This window comes from Eurosta solidaginis, chromosome 3 (genome assembly GCF_040869045.1).
Source record: "Eurosta solidaginis isolate ZX-2024a chromosome 3, ASM4086904v1, whole genome shotgun sequence".
NCBI lineage: Eukaryota > Metazoa > Arthropoda > Insecta > Diptera > Tephritidae > Eurosta > Eurosta solidaginis.
Window position 1 is genome coordinate 170,659,876 of NC_090321.1, and position 18,615 is coordinate 170,678,490.

Consider the following 18,615-nt stretch of genomic DNA (forward strand, 5'->3'; position numbering starts at 1 on the left):
ATAAAATAACACTGACTAAAAATTTCTTAAAACTATTCTATTTACACAAGACAACAAAAACGAGACTTCAATTATTCTTATAAGTACCTCCACCATAAACATGGCACATCTTTCTCGGTTCCATGAACGCTTTCAACATGGCCATTTTTTCTTCATGGCGTTTCTGCTTAAGCTGCAGCGCCTGTTCCATTTTCTCCAGCTTCTTCCTGGTATAGGCTTCCAGCAGTTTCAGTTTTTTATCAGCAGCTTCCTTTTTATGCAGCAACTTCATGGCCGACATTTTTTGCTTAAAATTTGGCCGATGTCTACTACCATTTGTTTGCTGCAAACTCGAAGAAGCTACACTTGTAGTGTGCTTGGCGTAGTCTGCAAATTATTTGGTGTTGGCTGCGAACTGCTGGAATCAGAACTTGAGCTTTGTGAAGTGCTGAGTTTTTGGTGCTCGTCGGCGTGTGTTTCTTTAGGGCTCAAAGGTTTTCCAAACAAATTAATTGAGTGCTTGTTGGAAATTACAGGACTATCTCCAAATATCTCATCCAGAAGATCCGAATATGGCGCATTGCAAGGAGTAGCACCGGTTCTTGGTTCTTCTATTGTTGTCGGTGCTTTGCTTATACGCCTTCACCAGATTTTAAATTTGGATACGAGCATGTCGACAGTTGTGGGTTGGCTCTGTAAAAATAGTACAAAATAAAATGTTTTTATCAAATTGAACCATATTTTAAACTTATCAAAACACCTTGACTCTCCAAATCTAGCCGCATATTCTGCATTCCGAATTTCCTCTTGCGTGCATGGAGAAATTCATCTTTTCTCGCTATATATGCACTTAGGAAGGCTCTAGTCTCTTCCATGGTCCACATTCTTTTCCCTAAAGGAAAAATTTATTTTAGTAACATTTAAATAATTTCGTACGTAAACAAACTATTTTTCTTACATTTTCTTTATACTGTGTCTACACGGTACACGATTTCGGTAGTATGATTTCGCAAATCACATTCCTGTCCACACGACTATGCTTCTTCTTTTGCATAATTTCAAATGACATTTGTTTTCGCTTTTTTTTCCACAGCCGAATTAAAACGTTCAAGATAAACATATGTTTTTGAAATTGGCAGCTAGTGTGGGCATACCATCGATTATTTTGTGTAAATTGTAATCGACCACAGAGTCGCTCAGTAAATTGCACATAATTTGGGTCCAATTTCGATGAAATTAAGAAGAATTTCTAATTTTTTTTGACAGTTTTCACATAAAGAAATTAGCTAATTTCGAGCTAATTTCGGCTGAAATTAAGAATCTTCCGATATCAACCTGATTTTGGTGCCGTGGAGACATAGTATTAAGTTGTTTACTTTTCCGCGTTTTTGCTTTTAAATAGCCGGTCCTGTTACCATTATCGTGCAGTCGTCGGCGCAGGAATCGCTAGTAACCCTTTCTGGTGAAAAAGACAGCTTTGATATGTAGAAATTAAACAAAAGTGGATATAAAACACAACCCGTGCATGGGCTGTTTAATTGTCCTAAAGGATTCAAGGCTTCGTTCAGGAAATTCTCTGTCCATCTTTTTAGACGAAGGGGAATCTTCTTTGGCTTGGAGTAGCATATGTGAGTTTTTGCTGGTTTAGTCCGTCATTAATCTGTGAGTTTATGGAGTCGGTAGAGCTATGCATTTCGCGGAAGCCATGCTGATAGGTGGCTAGGCGAAGGCTCGCTGTGAAATGAGGGAGGAGGAGAGGGGTGATATCAGTCGATGTGACTCATATTAGTTAGCTGAAGTTACAATCAAAATTATAACCGCAATTTTAAAATATATCCGCACTTCACCGGAATAGATTTTTATGAGATCAACCTATGCGTCTATCGGCGTTTGGGGAATGGATTTTTATGGGATCAACCGTGATACACTGGCAACTGTAGTTTAAATAACATTTCATTGGAAATAGTTGCCACATTTCTAATTTAATTAAATTTTTTGTTTATTTTCAGCGAATTGAGAAAAGGTGTCCGTTGTATCCAAAGTTACACTCGTCGATGTATGCCGCTGCAGCAGAGAAATCAGTTTAATAAGTTATATCATGGAACAAATCAATTTATTCGTGATTTGTGCAATGAAGGAGATTTTCAAGACGGTAAGATAACGGAAATTTTTTTCGTATAATTAAATGTACATAGGATGCTAGAATGATTATCGAAACGTCAGGCTATATAAATGGACGAAATTTGTTTTATCCACACTAAAAATCTTGGTCAATCGAAGCCTCTTCAACTTTAAAAAAGCACACAAATATATCTATTTTGGTTACCTGCGGCGTAAATTCATAAATCACTTGTTTGGTGCCCAAGGCCGATTTTTTTTATTGTGATCGAAATTAACTTACCTTTAGTTGCATAGAACATTCCTTATAATCTGATTGTTTTTCTGTACTAATAGTATTATAATAAAACAACATTAATAAAGGCCATTCAGAATGAACAAAGTCCCAAAGCAGCTCCGAAACAATTCCGAAACAATCTCGAATTGGACACAAAATTTCTCCGTAGATATCCGATCTCGATTATTACAAAAATGCCTCTAAATTGATAAAGATTGCTACCGAGAACGAAATCATTCCGAAAAGATGAGGCAGTGGTGCGACCAGTGCTGATGGACTGCTCTATATTGTTGCGCTTAATATGACCTACAGTCTCACGAGCCTACGGTAAGTTCAGCGCATTTCGTGCGGAACCCGGAACCCGCCGCACCTGCGCCACGCCGGCGTTAGACCCCATCTTAAACTTGTTTCCGATAGACATGCTCAGGGAATATGGATGTTGGAAGGATACTCAGAAAGAGCATAGCAATATCCTTATTTCCGCCGGGCAATTTTAGTTCCAAAATAGATTATCATCCCAACGCACTTAAATTTGCGTTAACCAACACTATGGAAATATCCATTATCTGGGTTGCGGGACATAGGGCAATCGAAGGACATAAGAAGTATGCACACCGGTAGGGGTAGCCAAGGGTGAAATTCGGATTTTTTACGTGAACAAAGCCCAGCAAAAATGGAAGAGCTCCACGGCTTGTGTAATTTCAAGAGCTACATGGCCAGACTCTAATAAAAGGAAGACAAGGGGTCTCCTAAGAGATCTAGGGTCGACAGCCATAAACCTATAGCGCACCTGCTATTGGTCTTTAGGCACGCATGTGGTAAACATTGATTATAAGCATAATGACTTCTGCAGAAGCTGTAAAGACGTAACAACAAAGAAGACTGATGACAATTTTCTGTGTAAGTGCCCGGCTCTAGCCAGAATACGTTTAAGATCTTTCGGAAGCCTCTTTTTGGAAATTCTAAGAAGATTATCGGAATAAGCCATATATTCTTGATTTTAGTTGTAGTACATATCCGGTGTAGCACTCAGTAGGTTCAAACGAGCTTCATGACATCAAACAGCTTTTCATTAGCTACTCGGGCGACCTGTGTCGCAGCCATTATACCTATCTATTCTATATCTCCAAAGGTATGGAACCGATTCTCAAAATAAAGTATGTTTGGAAGCGTAATTATGTTTATAGTGTTCAGTGTGACAAAGTGTACCACAGATCGATGGTACCGATTTTTTATGTAATTAATAGTGTAATATTTTTAACTTTTATTTATTTTTCGCGCCCCTGATGATGCCAAGGAAATTTGGCGAAACGTTGGGCTGTAAGGTGCAATAAACCTTGTTTGTATTCGCACTATAATGTAATGGATCAGGATAGCTTAAAGAAACCTTATCTCTATATATGACATACTGATCGGAAGAAAATTATTTAAAAGGATTTTAATCAGAGTTACACATTTATCCATTTTTAATCAACGTGATGCACAAAAAAAAAACCCAATTGAAAAACTTTTTATAAATTGGTCTGGAAACACTGCGACCTTTGTGCAGATCTATTGTGCAAAAAAAAAAACTTTTTATACTCAGCATGCTTTGCACACAGAGTATATTAACTTTGGTTGAATAACGGTTGGTTGTACAGGTATAGAGGAATCGAGATAGATATAGACTTCCATATATCAAAATCATCAGTATCGAAAAAAAATTTGATTGAGCCATGTCCGTCCGTCCGTCCGCCCGTCCGTTAACACGATAACTTGAGTAAATATTGAGATATCTTCACCAAAATTGGTACACGAGCTTATCTGGACCCAGAATAGATTGGTATTGAAAATGAGCGAAATCGGATTATAACCACGCCCACTTTTTATATATATAACATTTTGAAAAACACAAAAAACCTAATTACTTAGTAAATAATACACCTAGAATGTTGCAATTTGACGTGCGGACTGATATCGAGACTCTTGATAAAAATTTTAAAAAAGTTTTTCAAATGGGCGTGTCACCGCCCACTATTGATAAAATCAATTTTACAAATATTACTTATCATAAATCAAAAATCGTTAAACCTATCGTAACAAAATTCGGCAGAAAGTTTGCATTTACTATAAGGAAAAATTAACGAAATCGGTTAAGGACCACGCCCACATTTATATAAACGATTTTTAAAAGGGTCGTGGAAGAATAAAATAAGCTATTTCTTTGCAACAAAGAGCTCTATATCAATGGCAAATAAAATAGGAAAAACTTCAAATTTTAAAAAATGGGTGTGGCACCGCCCCTTTTATGACTAAGCAATTTTCTATATTTCCGGAACCATAACTCGAAGAAAAATTAACATATCGTAATGAAATTGTGTACACATATTTTCCTTATAGCAGAAAATATTTCTAGTAAAAATGGACGGGATCCGTTAAAGACCACGGCATCTTAGATATAAAACAAGTTTAAAAGGGGTAATAAGATATAACTTAGCAAAAAATAGTTTTGAATCAAGTTTTATTATAAGAGGAAATGGGGAGACATTTTTTTTTTTAAACGGGCGGTGCCACGTGTTATGTAGAAAAGTAATTTATCTGAAATGAAATGCACAATTGAAGCTCACGCTGAGTATATAATATTCGGTTACACCCGAACTTGGACACCTTTACTTGTTTTAAGTAAAAAAGAAGTTGTTCTACAAAAGTACGCTCATACAAACAATATTTAATAAATATTTTTTTTCCACAAATTTGTGTTCATGTTTTTATTCTGGAACCGAAATCGGAAGGATAGCGAAATAAATTTTGAAGAACGAGACCAGAACTAAAGCCGAAGCAATTCAAAAAAAACCGAAGCGTTATTTGAATCGGTTTTATACCTTGGTTAGATCAGCTGTACTTTTGTTTATGTAAGTGTTTTTCCTTTTATAATTTCAGAATACTTGAAACATGCACCTTGTTCGGAAATGGCTAAAAAAGAATTCGAAGTATGCGCTAATCGTTACAAAGAAACAATGGTTTTCTTGAAACCAAACAAGAACCAGGAAACCCACGAGAATAATACTTTAAACCAAAATATTAAAACTATTTGTTGGTGCGTAGAATTTAAAATATTTTGATAACTTTAACTAGAGCTTACGATTTCTAGAAGAAAATCAGCGAGAACCGAAAAATTGATATAACTTTCGTATGCCAATAAAAAAATTAAATAATTTTTTTTTTTTTATGTAAAAACTTAATAATGCTTCTGCTCAGTAATGAACTCTGTTTGAAATTGTTTTGAATATCGAAAAGCTCGAGAGTTTACCGAGCTATGGAGGAACTATGGAACACGAGAACGCGATATTTGCTAAAATATTCATGTCGAATAATCTCGAGTAATCGAAAGCTCTAGTTTTTACTACTACGAGTAACATAATATGAAAACCTTGATTTGTATTTGATTAGGGTGTTTAATCGAAATTTTACTTTCTCTTTGTATTTTTAATATCTAGTTCAATTAATGAGCTTGTTGATTGTTCTGAAGACGCAGCTCGTAAAATATGTGGTCCCGAAGCAGCGAAATTTACCCGTGTATTAGTTGATAAATACGCGAGTAGTTTAACGAAGGTGAGATATAGGTTTCATATAAATCATATTCATATTAGTATAAATATGACAGTATAAAAACTGAATAGAAAAAGTACAAAATAATTTGATGCTTTTTTAAATCTGAACCATGATGCAATAAGCCAGAAGGTGCAGTCAATATTACAAAATGGAGTCGCATTTGACAAAAATTGCTCTCATAAATTTAAGTATCGCTTCTAGACTTATCTTCAGCGTTGATTTGTTTCAGTATCATAAAAAATACTACAATAATGCTTTTCTGAAATATGAAGTACCGTGGAGGAAAATAGCGCCTGCTGTCTATATTTTGTTTTGTGGGAGGTTTTATTGCCTCTTCTTGAGAGGGAATGGAAAAGTTTTAGTCAACGGCACTGAATGGCTGGATTTTAAGAGTGTCACATTTTCCACAAGTAACGAATATGGAAACATATTGCTGACGTCAGTGAGACGATAGATGATCTGAAACAATATCACGAAGTTGATTCAATTAATCAGAGTTTATAGATTTACCTGATGGCAAAACTTTGGCTTATGGGAGTTTCCATGAGAAAAAGAACCTCAGACCAAAAATTTGTTTTTTATTAAAACTAAAAACCCTTGCGAAAACGCTGTTAAATATATTAACGCGTTAATATTAAATACCCTTTTAATGACTTTTTTCACCTTTTAAAGTAAAGTATTTGACCCGCATTTATTGTAAGGATGAATAAGGTAGTTTTGAAATAGCTGTCGAATTGTTTGTGGTTCTCAATTCAAGTGAATGATAATTGTAATAAATACAGGAGCTAGTCTTTATTTAATAAAATTTAGTTTTATCTCACATTGGGTAAGTTATTAGGGGGACTCATGTAACCGTATAAATGCCTTATAAAGTGTGTAAACGTATAAATTTATCTAGTTTACGCACGAGCTGTCAAATTTTGTATGAAAAATCATTTACACAATTTGTATAAATTTACGCGCACATTTCATTGTGTAAACACGGTAAACTCAAAGGAATGCAACCTTGCAGACATTACAGACGGCATTTTCATCAAAAATCTTCAACATCAGCAAGTAAAGGCGTTTTAGTTTTGATTTTTCACTTAATCTTGGTATTTTTTAATTTGTATAACAATCAAAAAAATTTTTTTGGAAATAATACAGCTGAAAAACAATCAAGTTTATCAAGAGTATTACTAGGTGCGTTCATATAACCGCGTGTGTAAATGGATATAATTTTACACCTTATAAGTTTATATGCTATCATGAGTCCCCCTATTACTATTTTTTGTACAATAAATAAAACACCCGTGACAAAAAAAAAAACAAAATTTCTTTTTTTCCTTAATTAGTGATGAACCGTTTTTTTTTCGTGTTTATTATTAGGGCCATGCACATTTTACAGTATTTACTGCCTGTGTATGGCTGGCTGAAGGCAAAAGATATTCGTACGCCATTGTTAGTGACGTTTTATGCCACGACAAGTATACTGTGTATTAGAGCTGCAAAAGTATCGATATAAATATCGATACATCGATACCAGGTTTCTTATTCCTTTTTCTAGCGGCAGAATTACCAGATTCTAAAACTTTGGTAAGAAAAATAAAACATGAATAAATAAAATTACATACATTATGTCAGATTTGTATGTATTTTAAATGAATACCTAACATGTTGGTGGCTCTGAATATTGAAAAATTCTTACAAAAGTTCAATGTGAAAGTTACGTTATTTTTTTCATACATGTATTCGTATATGTAGATATACACGCAACAGAAGACATCATTGAGTTTGAAGACGAAAAATGTGTTGCCAAAAAGCTACGAAGTACAAAGTCAAGCATTTGGATCCATTTTGACAAAATCAGTAATACTATTGCAAAAAATGTTATACAACTAGTGGTAATCCGTCCAATTTGTTTCACCATCTAGAGCGATCGCATACAACTGCAAATTTAGATTCACATAGCTCGCCAAATAAGATTAATTTTTATATGAAAAAACATATGAAGATCCATCATCACGTAAAAGGCTTTTGCCAGCACCCTACTGGGGTCTAGCCACCGTAGTGGATGGCAAAGGGTGTCGTAACTTTGTATATACCCTGGCTTCGCTGTATAAGCTACCATCGCGGACAACTTTGCAGAATGTGTTTTATGATCGCTTCGAAGTTATGAAAACAATATTACATATATATATACATGTATATATTATATTTACATAAATGTCTGATATATACCTGATATTGCTTTTAAATTGAGTAAGCGCTTTTCACTATAACAAAAAATTCGATGAGCTGATAGGCCTTAGTTAAATAAAACACAACATTATAATAAGCGTTTTACCTTGGAAATGCTCCATATTATGAGCACACCTAATGATAAGAGAATGAATTTTAAAAGCGACACCGACCAATTGCATATGCATATCGACATCTATTGCTGAAGCAGCAACAACATGCAGTGCAAGCTTCACGGTGCTCAGCAAATTCAAACAGCGTCCAGCCAACATCCCGCTAAAAATCTACCGAATGACAACAACTAAACACCATAGTTATTGCTCGTGCACTTTTTTCTGTCTTATTGTTCCTTGGTCCTATGTATTACTGTTATCGCAAAAATTTGTTTACACTTGCGGTATTTTCTATTGTTTACTTTCGTTCTTTTGCTTTATTATACTTAATTTTTGAACATTTGATCAGTCGATCAAACATAGTCATATGTGTAAGTTCCTTTATTATATACCTATATGCAAAATATAATATTATTCTAATAGTCCTTTTTTATACTCAGTTGGGCAGAGCTCACAGAGTATATTAAGTTTGATTGGATAACGGTTGGTTGTACATATATAAAGGAATCGAGATAGATATAGACTTCCATATATCAAAATAATCAGGATCGAAAAAAAATTTGATTGAGCCATGTCCGTCCGTCCGTCCGTCCGTTAACACGATAACTTGAGTAAATTTTGAGGTATCTTGATGAAATTTGGTATATAGCTTCCTGAGCACTCATCTCAGATCGCTATTTAAAATGAACGATATCGGACTATAACCACGCCCACTTTTTCGATATCGAAAATTTCGAAAACCGAAAAAGTGCGATAATTCATTAGAAAAGACAGATAAAGCGACGAAACTTGGTAGATGAGTTGAACTTAGGACGCAGAATAGAAAATTAGTAAAAGTTTGGACAATGGGCGTGGCACCGCCCACTTTTAAAAGAAGGTAATTTAAAATATTTGCAAGTTGTAATTTGGAAGTCGTTGAAGATATCATGATGAAATTTGGCAGGCACGTTACTCCTATTACTATATGTACGCTTAATAAAAATTAGCAAAATCGGAGAAGGACCACGCCCACTTTTAAAAAAAATTTTTTTTTTAAGTAAAATTTTAACAAAAAATTTAATATCTTTACAGTATATAAGTAAATTATGTCAACATTCAACTCCAGTAATGATGTGGTGCAACAAAATACAAAAATAAAAGAAAATTTCAAAATGGGCGTGGCTCCGCCCTTTTTCATTTAATTTGTCTAGGATACTTTTAACGCCATAAGTCGAACAAAAATTAACCAATCCTTCTGAAATTTGGTAGGGCATAGACTTTATGACGTTAACTGTTTTCTGTGAAAATGGGCGGAATCGGTTGATGCCACGCCCAGTTTTTATACACAGTCGTCCGTCTGTCCTTCCGCATTGCCATTAACACGATAACTTGAGCAAAAATCGACATATCTTTAATGAACTTAGTTTACGTGCTTACTTGAACTCACTTTATCTTGGTATGAAAAATGAACGAAATCCGACTATGACCACGCCCACTTTTTCGATATCGAAAATTACGAAAAATGAAAAAAAAATGCCATAATTCTATACCAAATACGAAAAAAGGGATGAAACATGGTAATCGTATTGGTCTATTGACGCAAAATATAACTTTAGAAAAAAACTTGGTAAAATGGGTGTGACACCTACCATATTAAGTAGAAGAAAATGAAAAAGTTTTGCAGGGCGAAATCAAAAGCCCTTGGAATCTTGGAAGGAATACTGTTCGTAGTATTACATATATAAATAAATTAGCGGTACCCGACAGATGGTGTTCTGGATCACCCTGGTCCGCATTTTGGTCGATATTTCGAAAACGCCTTCACATATACAACTACCACCACTCCCTTTTAAAACTCTCATTAATACCTTTAATTTGATACCCATATCGTACAAACTCATTCTAGAGTCACCCCTGGTCCACCTTTATGGCGATATCTCGAAAAGGCGTCCACCTATAGAACTAAGGCCCACTCCCTTTTAAAATACTCATTAACTCCTTTCGTTTGATACCCATATTGCACAAACGAATTCTAGAGTCACCCCTAGCCCACCTTTATGGCGATATCTCGAAACGGCGTCCACCTATGGAACTAAGGATTACTCCCTTTTAAAATACTCAATAACACTTTTCTTTTGATACCCATATTGTATAAACAAATTCTAGAGTCACCCCTGGTCCGCCTTTATGGCGATATTTCGAAAATGCGACCACCTATACAACAACCACCACTCCCTTTTCAAACCCTCATTAATATCTTTAATTGGATACCCTTATCGTACAAACACATTCTAGAGTCACCCCTGGTCCACCTTTATGGCGATATTTCGAAACGGCGTCCACCTATAGAACTAAGGCCCACTCCCTTTTAAAATACTCATTAACACCTTTCATTTGATAGCCGTATCGTACAAACATATTCTAAAGTAACCCCTGGTCCAACTTTATGGCGATATCTCTAAAAAGCGAACACCTATAGAACGAAGGCCCACTCCCTTTTAAAAATACTCATTAACACCTTTCATTTGATACCCATATCGTACTAACAAAGTCTAGAGGCACCCCTGGTCCACCTTTATTGCGATACCTCGAAAAGGCGTCCACCTATAAAACTAAGGCCCACTCCCTTTTAAAATACTCATTAACTCCTTTCGTTTGATACCCATATTGCACAAACGAATTCTAGAGTCACCCCTGGCCACCTTTATGGCGATATCTCGAAACGGCGTCCACCTATGGAACTAAGGATTACTCCCTTTTAAAATATTCATTAACACCTTTCTTTTGATACCCATATTGTACAAACAAATTCTAGAGTCACACCTGGTCCACCTTTATGGCGATATTTCGAAAATGCGACCACCTATACAACAACCACCACTCCCTTTTAAAACCCTCATTAATACCTTTAATTTGATACCCATATCGTACAAACACATTCTAGAGTCACCCCTGCGCTTCCCAAGGCAGTCGGTTCTATGTACCGGAGCGACTCGGGATTTTTCCCGACCAAGGACTGTCATTTCAGTGTGACCCCATTTAATTTGTTTCGTCCCTCCCACAAATTGTCATCCTCCCAGCAGCTCCTTGCAGCAGGACTGCTACATATTCTCTTACTCCGGGAAGGTATCGAACCCAATCCGGGTCCGCCTCCTGACCCCGGTCCTGAGAAATGGTTTTGCTGCATTTGCCAGAAAAGAATCTTTTTAGGACGGTCATACTCTGTTCAGTGTGTCTCGTGCAAGGGATGGTTGCATCGGACAGGTTGTTCTGGGCTTGATCCCAAAACCCAACGTCCACGTAACTTTTATAAATCTTTTGTGGCTCCTTGCTGCTCACGCCCAAGGGCGTCCCGTAGTCTACGCCTAAGCGTATCCCCACTACCTTCCAGCAGCTTCGCTGCTCAGCAAGCCACAACAAGTACCCGCTGCTGCTCGCGCCCCACGGCGCCAACAACTCAAACAGCTGATACCACTCATAACTACTACCTTCGGAGTAGAGCTGGTAACAATGCTGAGCATCAGCCCCTGCCCCCGTCTTCTTCTCCCCCCCTCTTTTCTGGCAGCAATCGTGCAGGTCAGGGAAACAGACTCTTAGTCCCTGCCTCCGTTTGCACCGTCCGCCAGCACAGAATATATAGGTTTGCGACATCCGCTCAATGCAGCTCCTGCCTTGGGTGGTGCCACTTTCCTAGATGTTCTGGTCTCCGCGACGGCAACCCCTCGACGGGTTTCATCGCGCCATGTTGACAGGTCGCAAACCCAAATCATCCGGGTACCCCAATCTTGCCCAAGGGCGCCCAGTCCCAAGGCCACAACAGCAATTGCGTCCTGGCCTTCCACAACCTAGGCGTAGTCACCCCTCACTTACCCCTAGAGTGGCGGCGTCACCCCTCATGCACTTCAGAATTCTGCAGTTCAACTGTAATGGACTAACTGGGAAGATTACGGAGATAGTCGATTTCATGAAGCGGCACAACATCCGCATTGCTGCGATTCAAGAGACTAAACTCACAGCAAGATCTGCATTGCAGACCTGCTCTGGTTATAATGTCCACAGGAAAGACCGCGAGAGCGGAAATGGAGGCGGCCTCGCGTTTATTATACACCACTCTGTGCAATATCATATATTTGATCCTGGCATCGACCGCAGTGACAATGTCTTAGAACGTCAAGGCCTATCTGTCCGGTCAGGCGATGCAAATCTAGAAATCATCAACATCTACATCCCTCCTGCCACCTGTTGCCCCAGTGGATACCGCCCTAATATCGAGGCCTTACTCACTGGCAACAATCGCATTATCTTAGGCGATTTCAATGCCCATCACGACCTATGACATTCAAACTTGCGGGCGGACAGTAGGGGTGAGATGTTGGCGGATCAAATAGACGAAACGACGTTCTGCACAATAAACGGGGACGCCCCCACACGTATGGTAGGAAGTTGTCATAGCTCGCCAGATATCTCAATCGTGAGCGCAGAACTCGTAAACTGCGTCAACTGGCAGCCGATGGTAACATTGGCATCCGACCACCTGCCCATACTTATTTCGTTCGAGCGTACCGCCGACTTCATTGTCACCGAAAAACGCACTTTCATAAACTTCAAAAAAGGAAAATGGGAAGAATATAAATCTGCAAACGACAGCAGCTTTGCTGCCCTCCCTATCCCGACTGATGCCCGCCAAGGGGAGCGTGCCTTCCGTAAGGTCATTGAATCCGCCTCGGCACATTTCATTCCCGCCGGGAGAATTCCCGAAATCCGGCCCCACTTCCCGGCGGAGGCCGCGAGCTTAGCGAGGGAACGCGACCTTATAAGACAGCTTGATCCAGGCGACCCCCAAATAAGGGATATAAACCAACGCATCAGATTGCTTGTGGACGAACACAAGCGGGCGAAATGGGAAGAGCACCTAAGAGGTTGTAACTTCTCTACCGGTGTAGGTAAACTTTGGTCCACCGTAAAGTCCCTATCGAATCCGACTAAGCACAAAGACAAAGTTTCCATCGCCTTTGGCGATAAGGTGCTGTCGGATTCGAAAAAATGCGCGAGCGCTTTCTGCCGACAATATATAATGCATCCTACGGTCGACAAATAGCCGGAGAGCCAATAGACACGCACATAAACACAAACTCAGTGCGTCACCAATTACCATCACCGCTAGAGAGGTTGAGGACGCCATTGGTCGCGCTAAACCATCCAAAGCAGTGGGCCCAGACGGCATAGCCATGCCGATGCTTAAAAACCTAGGGAAAGAGGGTTTCAAATATTTAGCGCATGTCTTCAACCTGTCTCTTTCCACCTTTGTCATACCCGAGAAATGGAAAATGGCCAAGGTGGTCCCGCTACTAAAGCCTGGGAAACCAGCTAACGTAGGTGAGTCATATCGTCCGATATCTCTCCTATCGCCAGTGGCAAAGACGCTTGAAGCCATTTTGCTCCCTTATTTCCAAGCACATTTGCAGCTAGCCCCTCATCAGCATGGCTTCAGAAAACTCCATAGCACTACCTCCGCGCTAAATGTCATTAGCACCCAGATAAATTGCGGTTTGAATCAATATCCCCACCATAGAACAGTACTCGTAGCGTTAGACCTATCAAAAGCTTTTGATACGGTCAACCATGGCTTGTTAATGCAAGACCTGGAAGGGTCTACCCTTCCCCCATGTCTTAAAAGGTGGACCGCAAATTATCTGGGTGGTCGGCAGGCATCGGTGCAATTCAGAAACGAAACATCTAAACAAAGGAGAATTAAACAAGGGGTGCCACAGGGTGGTGTCCTATCCCCGCTTTTGTTTAATTTCTACATATCTAAGCTACCTTCACCACCGGAAGGAGTCACAATCGTTTCCTACGCCGATGACTGCACAATAATGGCCACAGGCCCAGGCCCAAAGATCGATGAGCTATGCAATAAAATAAACGGCTATCTCCCTGATCTCTCCAGTTTTTTCGACTCGCGAAACCTGGCATTGTCACCGACTAAATCTTCCGCGACCTTATTTACAACATGGACGCCCCAAATGTCGACCATATTGAACATCCACGTCGATGGCACTACGCTACCGACTGTCCTACACCCCAAAATCTTGGGTGTGACGTTTGATCAGGATCTACATTTTGGTGCGCACGCAACCGCAATTGTTCCAAGAATTCAGAGCCGTAATAAAATCCTCAAATCCCTTGCTGGCAGTACCTGGGGAAAAGATAAAGAAACGCTCTTGACCACATACAAAGCAATTAGCCAGCCGATTACGTGCTACGCGTCACCCATATGGTCGCCAAGCCTAAAAACCACCCACTGGAAGAAACTACAGGCCTGCCAAAATACTGCTCTCAGAATCGCCACGGGCTGTCTTCTTATGTCCCCAGAACACCATCTGCATAATGAGGCGAGAATACTCCCCATCAGGGAGAGAAATGAGATGCTGACCAAACAGTTTCTGTTGAATACCCAGAAACCTGGGCATTCCAACAGACATCTGATTGACGAACCAGCACCGCCTAGGGGCCTAAGGAGTCATCTCCGTAAGCATTTTGAGGAAATACGGCACCTGAGAACCCAGCCGTATGAAGCGGAAAAACACAAGCAGGTCCTTGGTGAACTCCATAGACAGGCGTCGGACCTTTATGTCGGGAATTGCCCGGTGAATCCAGTACTTGAAGAAAAATATCCAGAACTCGCAGAAGAGGAACGCATACTCCCCAGGGAAACGCGTGTCACTCTTGCTCAACTTCGTTCTGGATACTGTAACAGGTTAAACTCTTACCTATCCAGAATCAACCCCGACATACAAAATGTATGCCCTGCTTGCAATGTGTCCCCACATGACACCAACCATCTCTTTAATTGTAATGTGGACCAACGCCTCAAACACCCCTTTTCCTTATGGTCCACCCTTGTTGAAACGGCAAGTTTCCTTGGACTCCCGTTAGAGGATATTGATGACAATTTGTGATCGGTCGCGGCTATTAGGTGGGGCGAGCATTGCTACAACAACAACAGCAGAGTCACCCCTGGTCCACCATTATGGCGATATTTCGAAACGGCGTCCACCTATAGAACTAAGGCCCACTCCCTTTTAAAGTACTCATTAACACCTTTCGTTTGATGCCCATATTGTACAAACAAATTCTAGGGTCACCCCTGGTTCACCTTTATGGCGATATCTCGAAACGGCGTCCACCTATGGGACTAAGGATTACTCCCTTTTAAAATACTTATTAACACCTTTCTTTTGATACCCATATTGAACAAATAAATTCTAGGGTCACCCCTGGTCCACCTTTATGGCGATATCTCGAAACGGCTGCCACCTATGGAACTAAGGATTACTCCCTTTTAAAATACTCATTAACGCCTTTCATTTGATACCCATATCGTACAAACGCATTCTAGAGTCACCCTTGGTCCACCTTTATGGCGATATCTCGAAAAGGCGACCACCTATAGAACTGAGGCCCACTCCCTTTTAAAATACTCGTTTGATGCCCATATTGTACAAACAAATTCTAGGGTCACCCCTGTTCCACCTTTGTGGCGATATCTCGAAACGGCGTCCACCTATGGAACTAAGGATTACTCCCTTTTAAAATACTCATATCGTACAAACGCATTCCAGAGTCAAACCTGATCCACCTTTATGGCTATATCCCTAAATGGCGTCCACCTATAGAACTATGGCCCACTCCCTCATAATATACTCTTTAATGCCTTTCGTTTGATACACATGTCATACAAACACATTCCAGGGTTTCCCTCGGTTAATTTTCCAACATGGTTATTTTCCCTTATGTTGTCACCATAGCTCTCAACTGAGTATGTAATGTTCGGTTACACCCGAACTTAACCTTCCTTACTTGTTCTATTTGAGTTTGACTGTCCTGAAGATGATTTCAGACTGAAATCGAAATATCGACGAAGTAAAACTAAAATACAACTTTAAATATTGTGTTTTATTTAACTAAGGCCTATCAGCTCATTAAATTTTTTTACAATAACAAGTACTTACAAGGCTATCAAAAATCATCAATAAAAAATTCGATATATATCGCGATATATCGATACCCTCCCTCTTAAATATCGAGTATGCCGAATATCTATACTTTTGCAGCTCTACTGTGTATGCATGCCTAAAAAACATTATCGTGTAAGCAACCCTACTATCGACCTAACAATAACGACCCTGTTATCACTCTCATTGGCAACCCAGTTGAAGCATGGCGATACGAATCCAATTAACGAAGGACAGTAGTAGTTAACGAGAAAACGAAGCGTAACAATCGGAGAAACTAAAATCGTAAAATCTCATTCTATTAATTAATTTGAAATATAATATTAAACTCTGTAATTGAATTCTTAAATTTAAGAAACAATCGAATATGTTTCTATAGTTCAGAAGAAGGTATTATTGCCCAAGAAAAACAAAGTGTGAGTGATTTTGCAAATTATATGTATGCATATACGTACGCGCAGTGAAAAAAATCTCCGTATACTTATACTTATAATTGCTTTGCGACATATAGATATATATATATGTAAAGGTGCATGAACATGAATATGCACGGTCGAAAAGTTTAAGTGGCATATTCGTGGTGAAATCGGTTTGCAACATACGTACATAGATACATGTGCAGAACGTTCGAGAAATTACTGTCGTCGGTGTGTTAGTGAATTTCATCATATCTTGTGCGCGCATGTTCGGTAGTGTAATTGCAACAATAGTTGTGACGACATTGAGGTTCAAGTGCCACCGGTGATGTCAAGAGCAAATTCAAATGCAAATGTGAGTGCGGGTTCTAATGTTCAAGACCAAATAAATGAGCTTCGGGGCGCTTTAGATAATATAGTCGCGTTATTGCAACAAAGCGTATCGAATCGAAATGTACAAAACGAACCTTCGCGCGAATCGGTAACAACTCCTATGACAACAACTAGTTTGCAACGCGCGAATGGGCGAAAGGAATCTGTTAAAGAAATAAGTGAAACAATTCCGGAATTTGATCCGACAAACCCCCAATTTCTTACGGTAGAACACAGACCGCGTTAGTAGCGTCGTGCAAGCGTATCAATTTGATGAAAAGTGTGTACTTCTAGCTGTGTGTAGTAGATTGCGTGGCGTAGCGCGTATGTGGCTCGATGCCCAACCAAGAGTACACATCTCATGGAACGATTTTTCAAATGATTTAGTGGCGGAATTTGGTGTTCACCTTGATGAGGCTCAGATACATCGGGTGATGGGTGAAAATGTTCGAAAATCAAATGAGCGAATTAACGATTACTGTTTCCGCATTTGTGCGCTCGGTAGACAATACCGGCTTAGTGAATCCGTGATAATTAATTACATACGCGCCGGCTTACAACATCGTGAACTGCAAATCTCAATCGACGCGATGAGATTTAAAACTGTCAAAGAAATGCGTGAAGTGATAGAAGACTATCTTTCTAATCGTAACAAAATCAGCGAAGTAAAAACTAGAAATGTGCAGGAACAACAACCACAGCAAACAACGAAATCATCAATAAAGTGTTATAACTGCAAAGAGGTTGGTCATATTTCTAGTAAATGTCCCAAGACGCAGCGGCGCGCTACGTGTGTAGATTGTAGCAAAGTACATGCTAAAAATGAGCCACAAAATTGCGGTAAGCGGGGATATGATGTCCGTCGAACCGAAATGTCAAAATTAGATCAGCGCTTCACAAACCCAATCGAAGTTGGTTCTGAAACTTTTAAGGCATTTATAGATACTGGCAACCAGTGCAGTATGATGCGGTCGTCGGTAGCTAAAACACTAAACATGACACTCGACAAGTGTCAAACGCAACTAAACGGCTTCGGGGCGGTAGTCAAGTTATACAAGAAATGTGCACTTTGAATATAAAAATAGGTGAAGCGAATGTTAATGCTATATTCTACGTGGTTGGTGACTTATTGTTACAAACAGACTTTCTCATTGGCAAAAGATATATTAATGAATAAATCGGTAAAATTCGAAGTAAACGATGGCCAGCCAATTTTAGCAAGCAAACGCGTGGTAGTAGATGGCAGTAAAAATTTCCATGTTGGACAATTGGTGACAGATATACAAGACCAGTTAAATCGTTCAAAGGTATACGCGGTTCAAGATTCAAGATTATGATATTGACATACAACATAGACCTGGCAGAAGAATGGAGCACGTCGATGCCCTAAGCCGAGCTCCAGTGGAAGAATCGATAGAATCAGATACAGCACATCTACGCGTATCCAAAGTAGTGATCGACGAAACAGACTGGCTATTTAGCATGCAACTCCAGGACGACACACTGCGAGGTATCATCAACGAAATCCAGGCTAA

At 39.3% G+C, this 18,615-nt stretch overlaps 1 protein-coding gene across 13 annotated transcripts in view; it reads left to right on the forward strand.

Moving 5' to 3' along the window:
* Positions 1-18,615, forward strand: part of LOC137244617 (uncharacterized) — a 213,466-nt gene that overhangs the window by 185,800 nt on the left and 9,051 nt on the right. For all 13 annotated transcript variants that reach the window (XM_067773867.1, XM_067773862.1, XM_067773871.1 and 10 more), the window contains 3 exons: positions 1,989-2,131; positions 5,294-5,450; positions 5,851-5,965. In XM_067773867.1, the coding sequence (XP_067629968.1) occupies positions 1,989-2,131; positions 5,294-5,450; positions 5,851-5,965 (415 nt within the window). The remainder of the gene's footprint in view (positions 1-1,988; positions 2,132-5,293; positions 5,451-5,850; positions 5,966-18,615) is intronic.